The 20,133-nt window shown below is 46.7% G+C and overlaps 1 protein-coding gene across 1 annotated transcript in view; it reads left to right on the forward strand.

Moving 5' to 3' along the window:
* The window catches only part of ptpn2b (protein tyrosine phosphatase non-receptor type 2b), a gene marked incomplete at its 3' end in the record, with an annotated part of 48,221 nt that overhangs the window by 9,146 nt on the left and 18,942 nt on the right, over window positions 1–20,133 (forward strand). The window contains exons 4-6 of the mRNA XM_084192955.1: window positions 5,085–5,183; window positions 6,868–7,005; window positions 14,747–14,956. Coding sequence (XP_084049081.1) covers window positions 5,085–5,183; window positions 6,868–7,005; window positions 14,747–14,956 — 447 coding nt within the window. The remainder of the gene's footprint in view (window positions 1–5,084; window positions 5,184–6,867; window positions 7,006–14,746; window positions 14,957–20,133) is intronic.

The following is a 20,133-nucleotide window of genomic DNA, read 5'->3' on the forward strand; positions in this document are numbered from 1 at the left end:
GAACACTTGATTCACAGAAGACTTGATTCACAGAACACTTGATTCACAGAACTGACACTGATTAACAGAACACTTGATTAACAGAACACTTGACTAACAGAACTAACACTTGATTCACAGAACACTTGATTCACAGAACACTTGATTCACAGAACTGACACTGATCAACAGAACTAACACTAATTAACAGAACTAACACTTGATTAACAGAACACTTGATTAACAGAACACTTGATTAACAGAACACTTGATTAAAAGAACAAACAGTTGATTAACAGAACAAATAGTTGATTAACATAACAAATAGTTGATTAACAGAACAAATAGTTGATTAACAGAACTAACACTCGATTCACAGAACTAACACTCGATTCACAGAGCTAACACTCGATTAACAGAGCTAACACTTGATTCACAGAGCTAACACTTGATTAACAGAGCTAACACTTGATTAACAGAGCTAACACTTGATTCACAGAGCTAACACTTGATTAACAGAGCTAACACTTGATTCACAGAGCTAACACTTGATTAACAGAGCTAACACTTGAGTAAAAGAACACTTGATTGACAGAACTAACACTGATTAATGATTAACAGAACAAACACTCGATTCACAGAACTAACACTCGATTAACAGAACTAACACTCGATTAACAGAACTAACACTCGATTAACAGAACTAACACTCGATTCACAGAACTAACACTCGATTAACAGAACTAACACTCGATTCACAGAACTAACACTCGATTCACAGAACTAACACTCGATTCACAGAACTAACACTCGATTCACATAACTAACACTCGATTCACAGAACTAACACTCGATTCACAGAACTAACACTCGATTCACAGAACTAACACTCGATTCACAGAACTAACACTCGATTCACAGAACTAACACTCGATTCACAGAACACTTGATTCACAGAACTAACACTTGATTAACAGAGCTAACACTTGATTAACAGAGCTGACACTGATCAACAGAACACTTGATTCACAGAGCACTTGATTCACAGAACACTTGATTCACAGAACTGACACTGATCAACAGAACTAACACTAATTAACAGAACTAACACTTGATTAACAGAACACTTGATTAAAATAACAAACAATTGATTAACAGAACAAATAGTTGATTAACAGAACAAACATTTGATTAACAGAACAAACATTTGATTAACAGAACAAACAGTTGATTAACAGAACAAACAGAACAAACAGTTGATTAGCAGAAACAGCGCCGGAGAAGATGGCTGCCGTTTTACAGCCCTCTAACCATTTGTACTATTATGTGTGTTTTTCCGCGTTATTTGTAATTTATTTTGTACATAATGTTTCTGCCATCGTCTCTTATAACTAAAAAGAGCTTCTGGATATCAGGACAGCGATTACTCACCTCGTATTGGACGAAGATTTTTTCTTCAACGAGGCGGCCGCGAAGGATATCATACAGACACCCGACAAGGCCCAAATCCCCGTCATTCGCATGAGGAAGAGACGGAGATATCGTGGACGTAGATCGGGGTGCCTTGTAAGGATCCGACGGCGAGCGAGTAAACTGCCTCTTCCATCAATCCTATTAGCCAATCTTCAATCATTGGATAACAAATTGGATGACCTAAGATTACGGTTATCCTACCAACGGGACATTAAAAACTGTAATATCTTATGTTTCACCGAGTCGTGGCTGAACGACATGGATAACATACAGCTAGCGGGCTATACGCTACATCGGCAGAATAGAACGGCTGACACCGGTAAGACAAGGGGTGGCGGTCTGTGTATATTTGTAAACAACAGCTGGTGCACAAAATCAAATACTAAGGAAGTCTCGAGGTTTTGCTCGCCTGAGGTAGAGTATCTTATGATAAGCTGTAGACCACACTATTTACCAAGAGAGTTTTCATCTATATTTTTCATAGCTGTCTATTTACCACCACAAACCAATGCTGGCATTAAGATTGCACTGAATGAGTTGTATAAGGCCATAAATCAACAGGAAAACGCTCATCCAGATGCAGCGCTCCTAGTGGCCGGGGACTTTAATGCAGGGAAACTTAAATCCGTTCTACCTAATTTCTACCAGCTGTTAAATGTGCAACCAGAGGAAAAAAAACTCTAGACCACCTTTACTCCACACACAGAGACGCATACAAAGCTCTCCCTCGCCCTCCATTTGGCAAATCTGACCATAACTCTATCCTCCTGATTCCTGCTTATAAGCAAAAACTAAAGCAGGAAGCACCAGTGACTCGGTTAATAAAAAAGTGGTCAGATGACGCAGATGCTAAGCTACAGGACTGTTTTGCTAGCACAGACTGGAACATGTTCCGGGATTTTCTTCAGACAGCATTGAGGAGTACACCACATCAGTCACTGGCTTCATCAATAAGTGCATCGATGATGTCGTCCCCACAGTGACCGTACGTACATACCCCAACCAGAAGCCATGGATTACAGGCAACATCCACACTAAGCTAAAGGGTAGAGCTGCCGCTTTCAAGGAGCGGGACTCTAACCCAGGTGCTTATAAGAAATCCCGCTATGCCCTCCGACAAACCATCAAACAGGCAAAGAGTCAATACAGGACTAAGATTGAATCCTACTACACCGGCTCCGACGCTCGTCGGATGTGGCAGGGCTTGAAAACTATTACAGACTACAAAGGGAAGCACAGCCGCGAGCTGCCCAGTGACACAAGCCTACCAGATGAGCTAAACCACTTCTATGCTCGCTTCGAGGCAAGCAACACTGAAGCATGCATGAGAGCACCAGCTGTTCCGGATGACTATGTGATCACGCTCTCCGTAGCCGATGTGAGTAAGACTTTTAAGCAGGTCAACATTCACAAGGCCGCAGGGCCAGACGGATTACCAGGACGTGTACTCCGAGCATGTGCTGACCAACTGGCAAGTGTCTTCACTGACATTTTCAACATGTCCCTGACTGAGTCTGTAATACCAACATGTTTCAAGCAGACCACCATAGTCCCCGTGCCCAAGGACCTGCCTAAATGACTACCGACCCGTAGCACTGACGTCTGTAGCCATGAAGTGCTTTGAAAGGCTGGTCATGGCTCACATCAACAGCATTATCCCAGAAACCCTAGACCCACTCCAATTTGCATACCGCCCCAACAGATCCACAGATGATGCAATCTCTATTGCACTCCACACTGCCCTTTCCCACCTGGACAAGAGGAACACCTACGTGAGAATGCTATTCATTGACTACAGCTCAGCATTCAACACCATAGTGCCCTCTAAGCTCATCACTAAGCTAAGGATCCTGGGACTAAACACCTCCCTCTGCAACTGGATCCTGGACTTCCTGACGGGCCGCCCCCAGGTGGTAAGGGTAGGTAACAACACATCTGCCACACTGATCCTCAACACGGGGGCCCCTCAGGGGTGCGTGCTCAGTCCCCTCTTGTACTCTCTGTTCACCCATGACTGCATGGCCAGACACGACCCCAACACCATCATTAAGTTTGCCGACGACACAACAGTGGTAGGCCTGATCACCGACAACGATGAGACAGCCTATAGGGAGGAGGTCAGAGACCTGGCCGTGTGGTGCCAGGACAACAACCTCTCCCTCAACGTGACCAAGACAAAGGAGATGATTGTGGACTACAGGAAAAAAAAGAGGACTGAGCACGCCCCCATTCTCATCGACGGGGCTGTAGTGGAACAGGTTGAGAGCTTCAAGTTCCTTGGTGTCCACATCACCAACAAACTATCATGGTCCAAACACACCAAGACAGTCGTGAAGAGGGCACGACAAAGCCTATTCCCCCTCAGGAGACTGAAAAGATTTGGCATGGGTCCTCAGATCCTCAAAAAATTCTACAGCTGCACCATCGAGAGCATCCTGACTGGTTGCATCACCGCCTGGTATGGCAACTGCTTGGCCTCCGACCGCAAGGCACTACAGAGGGTAGTGCGTACGGCCCAGTACATCACTGGGGCCAAGCTTCCTGCCATCCAGGACCTCTATACCAGGCGGTGTCAGAGGAAGGCCCTCAAAATTGTCAAAGACTCCAGCCACCCTAGTCATAGACTGTTCTCTCTGCTACCGCACGGCAAGCGGTACCGGAGTGCCAAGTCTAGGTCCAAAAGACTTCTCAACAGCTTCTACCCCCAAGCCATAAGACTCCTGAACAGCTAATCATGGCTACCCGGACTATTTGCACTGCCCCCCCACCCCATCCTTTTACGCTGCTGCTACTCTGTTAATTATTTATGCATAGTCACTTTAACTCTACCCACATGTACATATTACTTCAACTACCTCAACTAGCCGGTGCCCCCGCTCATTGACTCTGCACCGGTACCCCCCTGTATATATAGCCTCCCTACTGTTATTATATTTTACTTCTGCTCTTTTTTTTCTCAACACTTTTTTTGTTGTTGTTTTATTTGTACTTTTTTGTTAAAAATAAATGCACTGTTGGTTAAGGGCTGTAAGTAAGCATTTCACTGTAATGTCTGCACCTGTTGTATTCGGCGCATGTGGCCAATAAAATTTGATTTGATTTGATTAACAGAACAAACAGAACTAACACTTGATTAACAGAACTAACACAGTGATGTTGTTATGAAGGTTATGTTCAACCACAGCCACAGGGATGTTGTCAATGGTTGTTATGAAGGATCTGTTTAACCACAGCCAAACTGATGATGTTACAGAGCAATGACTGGAAACAGGAAATGGATGATGAGGATGAAGGGTTTGAGGGGAGGAACTAATCGTTACCAAATTGACTAAAACAATCTGTTTGCACTCTGACCTGGTGGTGTGATATTATATGAATGGTGTTTCTAAGCCTGAAAAAAGTTACAAATAGAACTGTTGATATCTTGTAATATTTATTACTTGACTGACCCCCAAATGCACTTTAATTTCCCAATGCCTAATCTTGGTTAGCTAATGGGTTTGTGTCTGTCTGTCTGTATGGTCTGTCTGTCTGTCTGTCTGTATGGTCTGTATGGTCTGTCTGTCTGTATGGTCTGTCTGTCTGTATGGTCTGTCTGTCTGTCTGTCTGTCTGCCTGTCTGTCATCCACAGGGCCCTCTGAGGAACACCTGTGGTCACTTCTGGTTGATGATCTGGGAACAAAATACCAAGGCTGTCATCATGCTGAACAGAGTTATAGAGAAGGGATCAGTGAGTACATAAGGCTGTCATCATGCTGAACAGAGTCATAGAGAAGGGATCAGTGAGTACATAAGGCTGTTATAATGCTGAACAGAGTTATAGAGAAGGGATCAGTGAGTACATTAGGCTGTCATCATGCTGAACAGAGTTATAGAGAAGGGATCAGTGAGTACATTAGGCTGTTATAATGCTGAACAGAGTCATAGAGAAGGGATCAGTGAGTACATTAGGCTGTCATCATGCTGAACAGAGTTATAGAGAAGGGATCAGTGAGTACATTAGGCTGTTATAATGCTGAACAGAGTCATAGAGAAGGGATCAGTGAGTACATTAGGCTGTCATCATGCTGAACAGAGTCATAGAGAAGGGATCAGTGAGTACATTAGGCTGTCATCATGCTGAACAGAGTCATAGAGAAGGGATCAGTGAGTACATTAGGCTGTTATAATGCTGAACAGAGTTATAGAGAAGGGATCAGTGAGTACATTAGGCTGTTATAATGCTGAACAGAGTTATAGAGAAGGGATCAGTGAGTACATTAGGCTGTTATAATGCTGAACAGAGTTATAGAGAAGGGATCAGTGAGTACATTAGGCTGTTATAATGCTGAACAGAGTCATAGAGAAGGGATCAGTGAGTACATTAGGCTGTTATAATGCTGAACAGAGTTATAGAGAAGGGATCAGTGAGTACATTAGGCTGTTATAATGCTGAACAGAGTCATAGAGAAGGGATCAGTGAGTACATTAGGCTGTTATAATGCTGAACAGAGTTATAGAGAAGGGATCAGTGAGTACATTAGGCTGTTATAATGCTGAACAGAGTTATAGAGAAGGGATCAGTGAGTACATAAGGCTGTTATAATGCTGAACAGTCATAGAGAAGGGATCAGTGAGTACATAACTACTATCTTCTAGTATTGCCTGCATGTGGTACACAGATCACACTATTTTTGGTAAGATGGGGGAGTGAAAAGCCACTTTCTGTGGAGTTGTATTTCCTCCGACTCTGTGGTTTAGAGAATGGGAGGGGGCCTGACAGTTCCCCAAGCACAGGCTTTTATTCTTCAGATGCTGCTTGAGCCAACCTCCCCTTCATGCATAGTGCTTATGCAGTATATTATTAAGACTGGAAACGCTTCTCTTTTCTGTCACGAGTTCACCGTTCAACTAAGGTGTCTGACTTACTGACTGTCTGACTGACTGACTGACTGGCTGACTGGCTGACTGTCTGACTTGCTGACTGGCTGACTGGCTGACTGGCTGACTGGCTGACTGGCTGACTTACTGACTGGCTGACTGGCTGACTGGCTGACTGGCTGACTGGCTGACTGGCTGACTTACTGACTTGCTGACTGGCTGACTGGCTGACTGGCTGACTGGCTGACTGTCTGACTGTCTGACTGGCTGACTGGCTGACTTACTGACTGTCTGACTGTCTGACTGGCTGACTGGCTGACTGGCTGACTGGCTGACTGGCTGACTTACTGACTGTCTGACTGTCTGACTGGCTGACTGACTGACTGACTGACTGGCTGACTGGCTGACTGGCTGACTGGCTGACTGGCTGACTTACTGACTGGCTGACTGACTGACTGGCTGACTGACTGGCTGACTGGCTGACTGACTGACTGGCTGACTGGCTGACTGACTGGCTGACTGTCTGACTGTCTTCTGTATTTCCCGCCTGACAGGAAAAGTGTGCTCAGTATTGGCCAACGCAGGATGAGCATGAGATGTCGTTCAGAGATACACATTTCCTGATAACGCTGGTTTCAGAAGACGTCAAGTCCTACTACACAACCAGAGTGCTGGAGCTGCATAATGAGAAGGTGAGTCACTTTAACATGATGGAAGTCTGAGTAATGCACCAGGGCTTGTCTCCATAAAGCATGTCATAGCAAGAGTGCTAGTCTAGGATCAGGTCTCCTCTGTGATCTAAAACTTTAAACTGATGCTAGATCAGGGTGAAGGAGTTGTAGAATGCTAACGAGTCATATATCTAAAATGGTGTGAATATGATGATGCATCAGAGATGACGTTGTGATACATCTCTATTAGAGCTGGGCGATATGGACAATAAGTAATATCGCAATATAAAACTGACTTTTCCATTAGTGTCAGGGCTCTAGACTGACTTTTCCATTAGTGGCAGGGCTCTAGACTGACTTTTCCATTAGTGGCAGGGCTCTAGACTGACTTTTCCATTAGTGGCAGGGCTCTAGACTGACTTTTCCATTAGTGGCAGGGCTCTAGACTGACTTTTCCATTAGTGGCAGGGCTCTAGACTGACTTTTCCATTAGTGGCAGGGCTCTAGACTGACTTTTCCATTAGTGGCAGGGCTCTAGACTGACTTTTCCATTAGTGGCAGGGCTCTAGACTGACTTTTCCATTAGTGGCAGGGCTCTAGACTGACTTTTCCATTAGTGGCAGGGCTCTAGACTGACTTTTCCATTAGTGGCAGGGCTCTAGACTGACTTTTCCATTAGTGGCAGGGCTCTAGACTGACTTTTCCATTAGTGGCAGGGCTCTAGACTGACTTTTCCATTAGTGGCAGGGCTCTAGACTGACTTTTCCATTAGTGGCAGGGCTCTAGACTGACTTTTCCATTAGTGGCAGGGCTCTAGACTGACTTTTCCATTAGTGGCAGGGCTCTAGACTGACTTTTCCATTAGTGGCAGGGCTCTAGACTGACTTTTCCATTAGTGTCAGGGCTCTAGACTGACTTTTCCATTAGTGTCAGGGCTCTAGACTGACTTTTCCATTAGTGGCAGGGCTCTAGACTGACTTTTCCATTAGTGGCAGGGCTCTAGACTGACTTTTCCATTAGTGTCAGGGCTCTAGACTGACTTTTCCATTAGTGGCAGGGCTCTAGACTGACTTTTCCATTAGTGGCAGGGCTCTAGACTGACTTTTCCATTAGTGGCAGGGCTCTAGACTGACTTTTCCATTAGTGGCAGGGCTCTAGACTGACTTTTCCATTAGTGGCAGGGCTCTAGACTGACTTTTCCATTAGTGGCAGGGCTCTAGACTGACTTTTCCATTAGTGTCAGGGCTCTAGACTGACTTTTCCATTAGTAGCAGGGCTCTAGACTGACTTTTCCATTAGTGGCAGGGCTCTAGACTGACTTTTCCATTAGTGGCAGGGCTCTAGACTGACTTTTCCATTAGTGGCAGGGCTCTAGACTGACTTTTCCATTAGTGGCAGGGCTCTAGACTGACTTTTCCATTAGTGGCAGGGCTCTAGACTGACTTTTCCATTAGTGGCAGGGCTCTAGACTGACTTTTCCATTAGTGGCAGGGCTCTAGACTGACTTTTCCATTAGTGGCAGGGCTCTAGACTGACTTTTCCATTAGTGGCAGGGCTCTAGACTGACTTTTCTGTGACTTTATCCACTCCACATAGAAACGTATACAGTACATACAAACAACAACTTACAGACGCACAGAAACAATGACTACATCTCATATGCCCAGACCCTCATGCTCTCACCTCCATCCCTGCCCAGACCCTCATGCTCTCACCTCCATCCCTGCCCAGACCCTCATGCTCTCACCTCCATCCCTGCCCAGACCCTCATGCTCTCACCTCCATCCCTGACCAGACCCTCATGCTCTCACCTCCATCCCTGACCAGACCCTCATGCTCTCACCTCCATCCCTGCCCAGACCCTCATGCTCTCACCTCCATCCCTGCCCAGACCCTCATGCTCTCACCTCCATCCCTGACCAGACCCTCATGCTCTCACCTCCATCCCTGACCAGACCCTCATGCTCTCACCTCCATCCCTGACCAGACCCTCATGCTCTCACCTCCATCCCTGCCCAGACCCTCATGCTCTCACCTCCATCCCTGCCCAGACCCTCATGCTCTCACCTCCATCCCTGCCCAGACCATCTCACCTCCATCCCTGCCCAGACCCTCATGCTCTCACCTCCATCCCTGACCTACATGCTCTCACCTCCATCCCTGCCCAGACCCCCATGCTCTCACCTCCATCCCTGACCAGACCCCCATGCTCTCACCTCCATCCCTGACCAGACCCTCATGCTCTCACCTCCATCCCTGACCAGACCTTAATGCTCTCACCTCCATCCCTGACCAGACCCTCATGCTCTCACCTCCATCCCTGACCAGACCCTCATGCTCTCACCTCCATCCCTGACCAGACCCTCATGCTCTCACCTCCATCCCTGACCAGACCCTCATGCTCTCACCTCCATCCCTGCCCAGACCCTCATGCTCTCACCTCCATCCCTGACCAGACCCTCATGCTCTCACCTCCATCCCTGACCAGACCCTCATGCTCTCACCTCCATCCCTGCCCAGAACCTCATGCTCTCACCTCCATCCCTGCCCAGACCCTCATGCTCTCACCTCCATACCTGCCCAGACCCTCATGCTCTCACCTCCATCCCTGACCAGACCCTCATGCTCTCACCTCCATCCCTGACCAGACCCTCATGCTCTCACCTCCATCCCTGACCAGACCCTCATGCTCTCACCTCCATCCCTGACCAGACCCTCATGCTCTCACCTCCATCCCTGACCAGACCCTCATGCTCTCACCTCCATCCCTGACCAGACCCTCATGCTCTCACCTCCATCCCTGACCAGACCCTCATGCTCTCACCTCCATCCCTGACCAGACCCTCATGCTCTCACCTCCATCCCTGACCAGACCCTCTCACTACATCCCTGACCAGACCCTCTCACCTCCATCCCTGCCCAGACCCTCATTCTCTCACCTCCATCCCTAGAGCCTGCATTATTGTTTGCCACTTGGCCTTAAATTGTACCAGTTGTTTTTCTCGGTCGTCCATGCTATTTCAATATTTCAATAATAAATCATTAGATTTTTCCATTGTGTTAATTATGGCGGATTGATTGATATCCAAGTTTTTAGTATACGTTTTATCAAGATGAGTGATCAAAAGAGAATAGTCCAGCCCATTGGGTGTCTCACTACACCCCCATATGAAATATACAGACAGATGGATTAAAAGTCAGTTTACATTGTAATACTTCTGACAGCCAACTTTCTAGCTCCATCCATAACTTTTGGACTTTGTAGCATTCCCAGAAAGCATAGATTATTGAGTCATTGTTCGTTTTACACTTAAGACATGACTCTGCCGTTGTGCTGTAGAATTTATGAATTTTGTTGTATAATAAATTCTATACATTAGTTTATACTGGATTAAGCGTACATTTTCGTTATCTGTAATTTAGTTAGTTATGCTCCATCATTCCCTCCATTTTGTGCCAACATCAGTTATTTTTAAGTCTCGGTTCCAATAGTTTATATTTTCTTCTAAGTGATTGTCAGTTGGATCGGCTCTCTGCAAGGTTTTGTATATCTTCCCTATCATATGAACATCCTTTTCTGACTCAAATAAGATTCCTTCAAGGTTGCTCTGATTTTAGTGATATGTAACTTTTAAGTTGTATATATTTGAAACTATCTACATTCTATCATGTAAATAAATATATTTTCCAATTTATCAGTGAATTCTGAAAAGCTATCCAAGGATTGTTCCATAAGGTTGTGTTTTTAGGGAGTGATATTGGTTGTTGTAGAATAAGTTTATAGTGTTTTTAACTATGAAGTTGTTAATGTTCTTAGCTTTATCCTTTGAAAATAGACAGGTAAAAAGATTCTGGGGATGAGCATGCGCATCTTCACTATGTACCCATTGTTCCTCTTTAGTGCGTTTAACAATATGTCGCACGTAAAAGCCTTGAATAGCCAGTTGATGCAATTCCAAGTCTGGAAGGTTAAAACCCCCCTCAGACTGAGGAAGATATAAAACTTTCCTCTTTATTCTATGAGTTTTATTTGCCCAAATAAAGTATGTTATGACCGATATATGACCTTATGGGTCTATAATCAGCAGGGGACTCTCCAAATTTACCTGGTTTCAATATAACTGAAATAACTGTTTGATACATGGAACTAGGAAGTACTGACCTGTGTGACGTGTGTTGTCATTTGTGTAAATAGTGGTGCTACTATAAATAATAATAATGTCCCAAAATGTTGAATAGAATTCTCTGGGAAAGCTTCCGTTCCTGGTGCTTTTCTCTGTGTGAATGTTTTAACAGTATGTCATATTTATTCGTGAGTGATCACTGTTTTAAGTGATTTTTTTTTTTTTGTCTGTTGATATTTTCTTCGGAGTTGAGTCTAAGAAGGCTATAGGATCCATCCAACTGTTTCATTCTGATTTATATAAATGTTCATAGCCTGCATGTTTTTGGCATAATGCTGGCCTAGGCCATATGCTACATGATTCACCACCTGAGGAAGTGGGAACTCAAAACACATCAGCAAGATTGCTCATTTTAAATGTCAAACTGTTGCTAGATTGATCTAACAATACATTTAATGTCCTACAAAAGCGTTCCATTGGTAGGCTCCACTTCATTCCATAGACGCATCATCTCAAGTACATACTCCGTTTGTAAAGTGGTGTTATTTCCTTAACATTGAGAGTTGAGAAATACTTTCTATACTCCCATAAAGCTGAGACGCTCCTCTTTTTTAACAACAGTAAATGCATCCCTCCCTTCACTCCGTGTGCAAAGTGGGGAGAGGGAGTGAGAGCCTGCAGCGAGACAGGGCAGATACATACAATGGGGAGAGGGAGTGAGAGCCTGCAGCGAGACAGGGCAGATACAGACAATGCAAGAAGCAGGTTTAGAACCAAGATATCTGCAGGAACGTTGTGTAGCCTAATCATCCAAATTACAGACGTTCGGTAAGAGTAGGGCACTGTCGGTAAGAGTAGGGCACTGTCGGTAAGAGTAGGGCACTGTCGGTAAGAGTAGGGCACTGTCGGTAAGAGTAGGGCACTGTCGGTAAGAGTAGGGCACTGTCGGTAAGAGTAGGGCACTGTCGGTTTATCCTCCACTAATTATAGTTCACTAATCTATATCTATTATCCCCTCCCTTCCTGCCCAGGGACCTCATACAGTGTCCTACTATCTCCAGGGTCAGGGTCAATACAGTGTCCTACTATCTCCAGGGTCAGGGTCAATACAGTGTCCTACTATCTCCAGGGTTAGGGTCAATACAGTGTCCTACTATCTCCAGGGTTAGGGTCAATACAGTGTCCTACTATCTCCAGGGTTAGGGTCAATACAGTGTCCTACTATCTCCAGGGTTAGGGTCAATACAGTGTACTACTATCTCCAGGGTCAGGGTCAATACAGTGTCCTACTATCTCCAGGGTCAGGGTCAATACAGTGTCCTACTATCTCCAGGGTTAGGGTCAATACAGTGTCCTACTATCTCCAGGGTTAGGGTCAATACAGTGTCCTACTATCTCCAGGGTTAGGGTCAATACAGTGTCCTACTATCTCCAGGGTTAGGGTCAATACAGTGTACTACTATCTCCAGGGTTAGGGTCAATACAGTGTCCTACTATCTCCAGGGTCAGGGTCAATACAGTGTCCTACTATCTCCAGGGTCAGGGTCAATACAGTGTCCTACTATCTCCAGGGTCAGGGTCAATACAGTGTCCTACTATCTCCAGGGTCAGGGTCAATACAGTGTCCTACTATCTGCAGGGTCAGGGTCAATACAGTGTCCTACTATCTCCAGGGTCAGGGTCAATACAGTGTCCTACTATCTCCAGGGTTAGGGTCAATACAGTGTCCTACTATCTCCAGGGTTAGGGTCAATACAGTGTCCTACTATCTCCAGGGTCAGGGTCAATACAGTGTCCTACTATCTCCAGGGTTAGGGTCAATACAGTGTCCTACTATCTCCAGGGTCAGGGTCAATACAGTGTCCTACTATCTCCAGGGTCAGGGTCAATACAGTGTCCTACTATCTCCAGGGTTAGGGTCAATACAGTGTACTACTATCTCCAGGGTTAGGGTCAATACAGTGTCCTACTATCTCCAGGGTCAGGGTCAATACAGTGTCCTACTATCTCCAGGGTCAGGGTCAATACAGTGTCCTACTATCTCCAGGGTCAGGGTCAATACAGTGTCCTACTATCTCCAGGGTCAGGGTCAATACAGTGTCCTACTATCTCCAGGGTCAGGGTCAATACAGTGTCCTACTATCTCCAGGGTTAGGGTCAATACAGTGTCCTACTATCTCCAGGGTCAGGGTCAATACAGTGTCCTACTATATCCAGGGTTAGGGTCAATACAGTGTCCTACTATCTCCAGGGTCAGGGTCAATACAGTGTCCTACTATCTCCAGGGTTAGGGTCAATACAGTGTCCTACTATCTCCAGGGTTAGGGTCAATACAGTGTCCTACTATCTCCAGGGTCAGGGTCAATACAGTGTCCTACTATCTCCAGGGTCAGGGTCAATACAGTGTCCTACTATCTCCAGGGTTAGGGTCAATACAGTGTCCTACTATCTCCAGGGTCAGGGTTAATACAGTGTCCTACTATCTCCAGGGTCAGGGTCAATACAGTGTCCTACTATCTCCAGGGTCAGGGTCAATACAGTGTCCTACTATCTCCAGGGTCAGGGTCAATACAGTGTCCTACTATCTCCAGGGTTAGGGTCAATACAGTGTCCTACTATCTCCAGGGTCAGGGTCAATACAGTGTCCTACTATCTCCAGGGTCAGGGTCAATACAGTGTCCTACTATATCCAGGGTTAGGGTCAATACAGTGTCCTACTATCTCCAGGGTCAGGGTCAATACAGTGTCCTACTATCTCCAGGGTCAGGGTCAATACAGTGTCCTACTATCTCCAGGGTTAGGGTCAATACAGTGTCCTACTATCTCCAGGGTCAGGGTCAATACAGTGTCCTACTATATCCAGGGTTAGGGTCAATACAGTGTCCTACTATCTCCAGGGTCAGGGTCAATACAGTGTCCTACTATCTCCAGGGTTAGGGTCAATACAGTGTCCTACTATCTCCAGGGTTAGGGTCAATACAGTGTCCTACTATCTCCAGGGTCAGGGTCAATACATTGTCCTACTATCTCCAGGGTCAGGGTCAATACAGTGTCCTACTATCTCCAGGGTCAGGGTCAATACAGTGTCCTACTATCTCCAGGGTCAGGGTCAATACAGTGTCCTACTATCTCCAGGGTCAGGGTCAATACAGTGTCCTACTATCTCCAGGGTCAGGGTCAATACAGTGTCCTACTATCTCCAGGGTCAGGGTCAATACAGTGTCCTACTATCTCCAGGGTTAGGGTCAATACAGTGTACTACTATCTCCAAGGTCAGGGTCAATACAGTGTCCTACTATCTCCAGGGTCAGGGTCAATACAGTGTCCTACTATCTCCAGGGTTAGGGTCAATACAGTGTCCTACTATCTCCAGGGTTAGGGTCAATACAGTGTACTCCTCCTATCTCTTTTTTTCCAAGGATCAGAATTGGAATTTGTTTGCTTCCTGAATTGAAGTGGAATTGAGTCCAATCCTGCTCCTGACTATATCTACAGTACGTCCCAAATGACACCCTATTCCCTTTGTGGTGCAGTTTAGACCGGGGCCCACAGGACTCTGTTCAGAAGTAATGTACTATATAGGGAATAGGGTGCCATTTGGGACACAAGCAATGTCTTTTGTCCTCTGTGTCTTACAGACGGGGGAGAAGAGAGAGATCTATCACTTTCACTACACCACCTGGCCTGACTTTGGTGTCCCAGAATCGCCGGCGTCCTTCCTCAACTTCCTGTTCAAGGTGCGGGAGTCTGGCTCGTTGGGGGCGGACCACGGACCGGCGGTGGTGCACTGCAGCGCTGGAATTGGCCGCTCAGGCACCCTCTCATTGGTTGACACCTGTCTGGTCCTGGTAAGCCCCACCCCTCACACTAACTAGTCTGATAATTTGGTAGTTTTACAGTTGACACCATAAACCAGTCATGTCAAACTCATTTCTCCAGCATTCGGTCCAGAAGGGGCGCACTTATTTATACAGTGCATTCGGAAAGTATTCAGACCCCTTCCCCTTTTCCACATACAGCCTTATTCTAAAATGGATTGAAAAAAAATACCCTATAATGACAACGTGAAAACAGGTTTTTAGAAATGTTTGCAAATTTATAAAAAATAAAAAAACGATACCTTATTTACATAAGTATTCAGACCCTTCGCAATGAGACTCAAAATTGAGCCAGGTGCATCCTGTGTCCATTGATCATCCTTGAGATGTTTCTACAACTTGATTGGAGTCCACCTGTGGTAAATTCAATTGATTGGACATGATTTGAAAAGGCACACACCTGTCTATATAAGGCCCCACAGTTGACAGTGCATGTCAGAGCAAAAACCAAGCCATTAGGTCGAAGGAATTGTCCGTAGAGCTCCGAGACAGGATTGTGTCGAGGCACAGATCTGGGGAAGGGTACCACAACATTTCTGCAGCATTGAAGATCCCCAAGAACACAGTGGCCTCCATCATTCTTAAATGGAAGAAGTTTGTAACCACCAAGACTCTTCCTAGAGCTGGCCCCCCGGCCAAACTGAGCAATCGGGGGAGAAGGGCCTTGGTCAGGGAGGTGACCAAGAACCCGATGGTCACTCTGACAGAGCTCCAGAGTTCCTCTGTGGAGATGGGAGAACCTTTCAGAAGGACAACCATCTCTGCAGCACTCCACCAATCAGGCTTTTAAGGTAGAGTGGCCAGACGAAAGCCACTCCTCAGTAAAAGGCACATGACAGCCTGCATGGAGTTTGCCAAAAGCCACCTAAAGGACTCTCAGACCAGGAGAAACCAAGATCGAACTCCAAGGCCTGAATGCCAAACAAAGTAAAGGGTCTGACTACTTATGAAAATGTAATTTTGCAAAGATTTCTACAAACCTGTTTTTGCTTTGTCATTATGGGGTATTGTGTGTAGATTGATACAAATATTGAATCCATTTTAGAATAAGGCTGTAACGTAACAGAATGTGGAAGAAGTCCAGGGGTCTGAATACTTTCCCAATGCTCTCTGTATGTCCTCGCCATTAAAAATTGCAAAAAAATAGTCCTCTATCTATCGCTTTTGGAATTTTCAATTCTCCCTGACTTTCTAGCTTTCGTTTCGATGACTGTTAGCTAGCTGGGGAGAGTGGGGAGACTACCTGTAGCTCCATTAGACTGTTAGCTAGCTGGGGAGAGTGAGGAGACTACCTGTAGCTCCATTAGACTGTTAGCTAGCTGGGGAGAGTGAGGAGACTACCTGTAGCTCCATTAGACTGTTAGCTAGCTGGGGAGAGTGAGGAGACTACCTGTAGCTCCATTAGACTGTTAGCTAGCTGGGGAGAGTGAGGAGACTACCTGTAGCTCCATTAGACTGTTAGCTAGCTGGGGAGAGTGAGGAGACTACCTGTAGCTCCATTAGACTGTTAGCTAGCTGGGGAGAGTGAGGAGACTACCTGTAGCTCCATTAGACTGTTAGCTAGCTGGGGAGAGTGAGGAGACTACCTGTAGCTCCATTAGACTGTTAGCTAGCTGGGGAGAGTGAGGAGACTACCTGTAGCTCCATTAGACTGTTAGCTAGCTGGGGAGAGTGAGGATACTACCTGTAGCTCCATTAGACTGTTAGCTAGCTGGGGAGAGTGAGGAGACTACCTGTAGCTCCATTAGACTGTTAGCTAGCTGGGGAGAGTGAGGAGACTACCTGTAGCTCCATTAGACTGTTAGCTAGCTGGGGAGAGTGAGGAGACTACCTGTAGCTCCATTAGACTGTTAGCTAGCTGGGGAGAGTGAGGAGACTACCTGTAGCTCCATTAGACTGTTAGCTAGCTGGGGAGAGTGAGGAGACTACCTGTAGCTCCATTAGACTGTTAGCTAGCTGGGGAGAGTGAGGAGACTACCTGTAGCTCCATTAGACTGTTAGCTAGCTGGGGAGAGTGAGGAGACTACCTGTAGCTCCATTAGACTGTTAGCTAGCTGGGGAGAGTGAGGAGACTACCTGTAGCTCCATTAGACTGTTAGCTAGCTGGGGAGAGTGGGGAGACTACCTGTAGCTCCATTAGACTGTTAGCTAGCTGGGGAGAGTGAGGAGACTACCTGTAGCTCCATTAGACTGTTAGCTAGCTGGGGAGAGTGAGGAGACTACCTGTAGCTCCATTAGACTGTTAGCTAGCTGGGGAGAGTGAGGAGACTACCCGTAGCTCCATTAGACTGTTAGCTAGCTGGGGAGAGTGAGGAGACTACCCGTAGCTCCATTAGACTGTTAGCTAGCTGGGGAGAGTGAGGAGACTACCTGTAGCTCCATTAGACTGTTAGCTAGCTGGGGAGAGTGAGGAGACTACCTGTAGCTCCATTAGACTGTTAGCTAGCTGGGGAGAGTGAGGAGACTACCTGTAGCTCCATTAGACTGTTAGCTAGCTGGGGAGAGTGAGGAGACTACCTGTAGCTCCATTAGACTGTTAGCTAGCTGGGGAGAGTGAGGAGACTACCTGTAGCTCCATTAGACTGTTAGCTAGCTGGGGAGAGTGAGGAGACTACCTGTAGCTCCATTAGACTGTTAGCTAGCTGGGGAGAGTGAGGAGACTACCTGTAGCTCCATTAGACTGTTAGCTAGCTGGGGAGAGTGAGGAGACTACCTGTAGCTCCATTAGACTGTTAGCTAGCTGGGGAGAGGGAGGAGACTACCCGTAGCTCCATTAGACTGTTAGCTAGCTGGGGAGAGTGAGGAGACTACCTGTAGCTCCATTAGACTGTTAGCTAGCTGGGGAGAGTGAGGAGACTACCCGTAGCTCCATTAGACTGTTAGCTAGCTGGGGAGAGGGAGGAGACTACCCGTAGCTCCATTAGACTGTTAGCTAGCTGGGGAGAGTGAGGAGACTACCTGTAGCTCCATTAGACTGTTAGCTAGCTGGGGAGAGTGAGGAGACTACCTGTAGCTCCATTAGACTGTTAGCTAGCTGGGGAGAGTGAGGAGACTACCTGTAGCTCCATTAGACTGTTAGCTAGCTGGGGAGAGTGAGGAGACTACCTGTAGCTCCATTAGACTGTTAGCTAGCTGGGGAGAGTGAGGAGACTACCTGTAGCTCCATTAGACTGTTAGCTAGCTGGGGAGAGTGAGGAGACTACCTGTAGCTCCATTAGACTGTTAGCTAGCTGGGAGAGTGAGGAGACTACCTGTAGCTCCATTAGACTGTTAGCTAGCTGGGGAGAGTGAGGAGACTACCCGTAGCTCCATTAGACTGTTAGCTAGCTGGGGAGAGTGAGGAGACTACCTGTAGCTCCATTAGACTGTTAGCTAGCTGGGGAGAGTGAGGAGACTACCCGTAGCTCCATTAGACTGTTAGCTAGCTGGGGAGAGTGAGGAGACTACCTGTAGCTCCATTAGACTGTTAGCTAGCTGGGGAGAGTGAGGAGACTACCTGTAGCTCCATTAGACTGTTAGCTAGCCGGGGAGAGTGAGGAGACTACCTGTAGCTCCATTAGACTGTTAGCTAGCTGGGGAGAGTGAGGAGACTACCTGTAGCTCCATTAGACTGTTAGCTAGCTGGGGAGAGTGAGGAGACTACCTGTAGCTCCATTAGACTGTTAGCTAGCTGGGGAGAGTGAGGAGACTACCTGTAGCTCCATTAGACTGTTAGCTAGCTGGGGAGAGTGAGGAGACTACCTGTAGCTCCATTAGACTGTTAGCTAGCTGGGGAGAGTGAGGAGACTACCTGTAGCTCCATTAGACTGTTAGCTAGCTGGGGAGAGTGAGGAGACTACCTGTAGCTCCATTAGACTGTTAGCTAGCTGGGGAGAGTGAGGAGACTACCTGTAGCTCCATTAGACTGTTAGCTAGCTGGGGAGAGTGAGGAGACTACCCGTAGCTCCATTAGACTGTTAGCTAGCTGGGGAGAGTGAGGAGACTACCTGTAGCTCCATTAGACTGTTAGCTAGCTGGGGAGAGTGAGGAGACTACCTGTAGCTCCATTAGACTGTTAGCTAGCTGGGGCGAGTGAGGAGACTACCTGTAGCTCCATTAGACTGTTAGCTAGCTGGGGAGAGTGAGGAGACTACCTGTAGCTCCATTAGACTGTTAGCTAGCTGGGGAGAGTGAGGAGACTACCTGTAGCTCCATTAGACTGTTAGCTAGCTGGGGAGAGTGAGGAGACTACCTGTAGCTCCATTAGACTGTTAGCTAGCTGGGGAGAGTGAGGAGACTACCTGTAGCTCCATTAGACTGTTAGCTAGCTGGGGAGAGTGAGGAGACTACCTGTAGCTCCATTAGACTGTTAGCTAGCTGGGGAGAGTGAGGAGACTACCTGTAGCTCCATTAGACTGCTTAGCTAGCTGGGGAGAGTGAGGAGACTACCTGTAGCTCCATTAGACTGTTAGCTAGCTGGGGAGAGTGAGGAGACTACCTGTAGCTCCATTAGACTGTTAGCTAGCTGGGGAGAGTGAGGAGACTACCTGTAGCTCCATTAGACTGTTAGCTAGCTGGGGAGAGTGAGGAGACTACCCGTAGCTCCATTAGACTGTTAGCTAGCTGGGGAGAGTGAGGAGACTACCTGTAGCTCCATTAGACTGTTAGCTAGCTGGGGAGAGTGAGGATACTACCTGTAGCTCCATTAGACTGTTAGCTAGCTGGGGAGAGTGAGGAGACTACCTGTAGCTCCATTAGACTGTTAGCTAGCTGGGGAGAGTGAGGAGACTACCTGTAGCTCCATTAGACTGTTAGCTAGCCGGGGAGAGTGAGGAGACTACCTGTAGCTCCATTAGACTGTTAGCTAGCTGGGGAGAGTGAGGAGACTACCTGTAGCTCCATTAGACTGTTAGCTAGCTGGGGAGAGTGAGGAGACTACCTGTAGCTCCATTAGACTGTTAGCTAGCTGGGGAGAGTGAGGAGACTACCTGTAGCTCCATTAGACTGTTAGCTAGCTGGGGAGAGTGGGGAGACTACCTGTAGCTCCATTAGACTGTTAGCTAGCTGGGGAGAGTGAGGAGACTACCTGTAGCTCCATTAGACTGTTAGCTAGCTGGGGAGAGTGAGGAGACTACCTGTAGCTCCATTAGACTGTTAGCTAGCTGGGG

This window comes from Coregonus lavaretus, assembly GCF_964263955.1.
Source record: "Coregonus lavaretus genome assembly, contig: HAP1_SCAFFOLD_223, whole genome shotgun sequence".
Classification (NCBI taxonomy): domain Eukaryota; kingdom Metazoa; phylum Chordata; class Actinopteri; order Salmoniformes; family Salmonidae; genus Coregonus; species Coregonus lavaretus.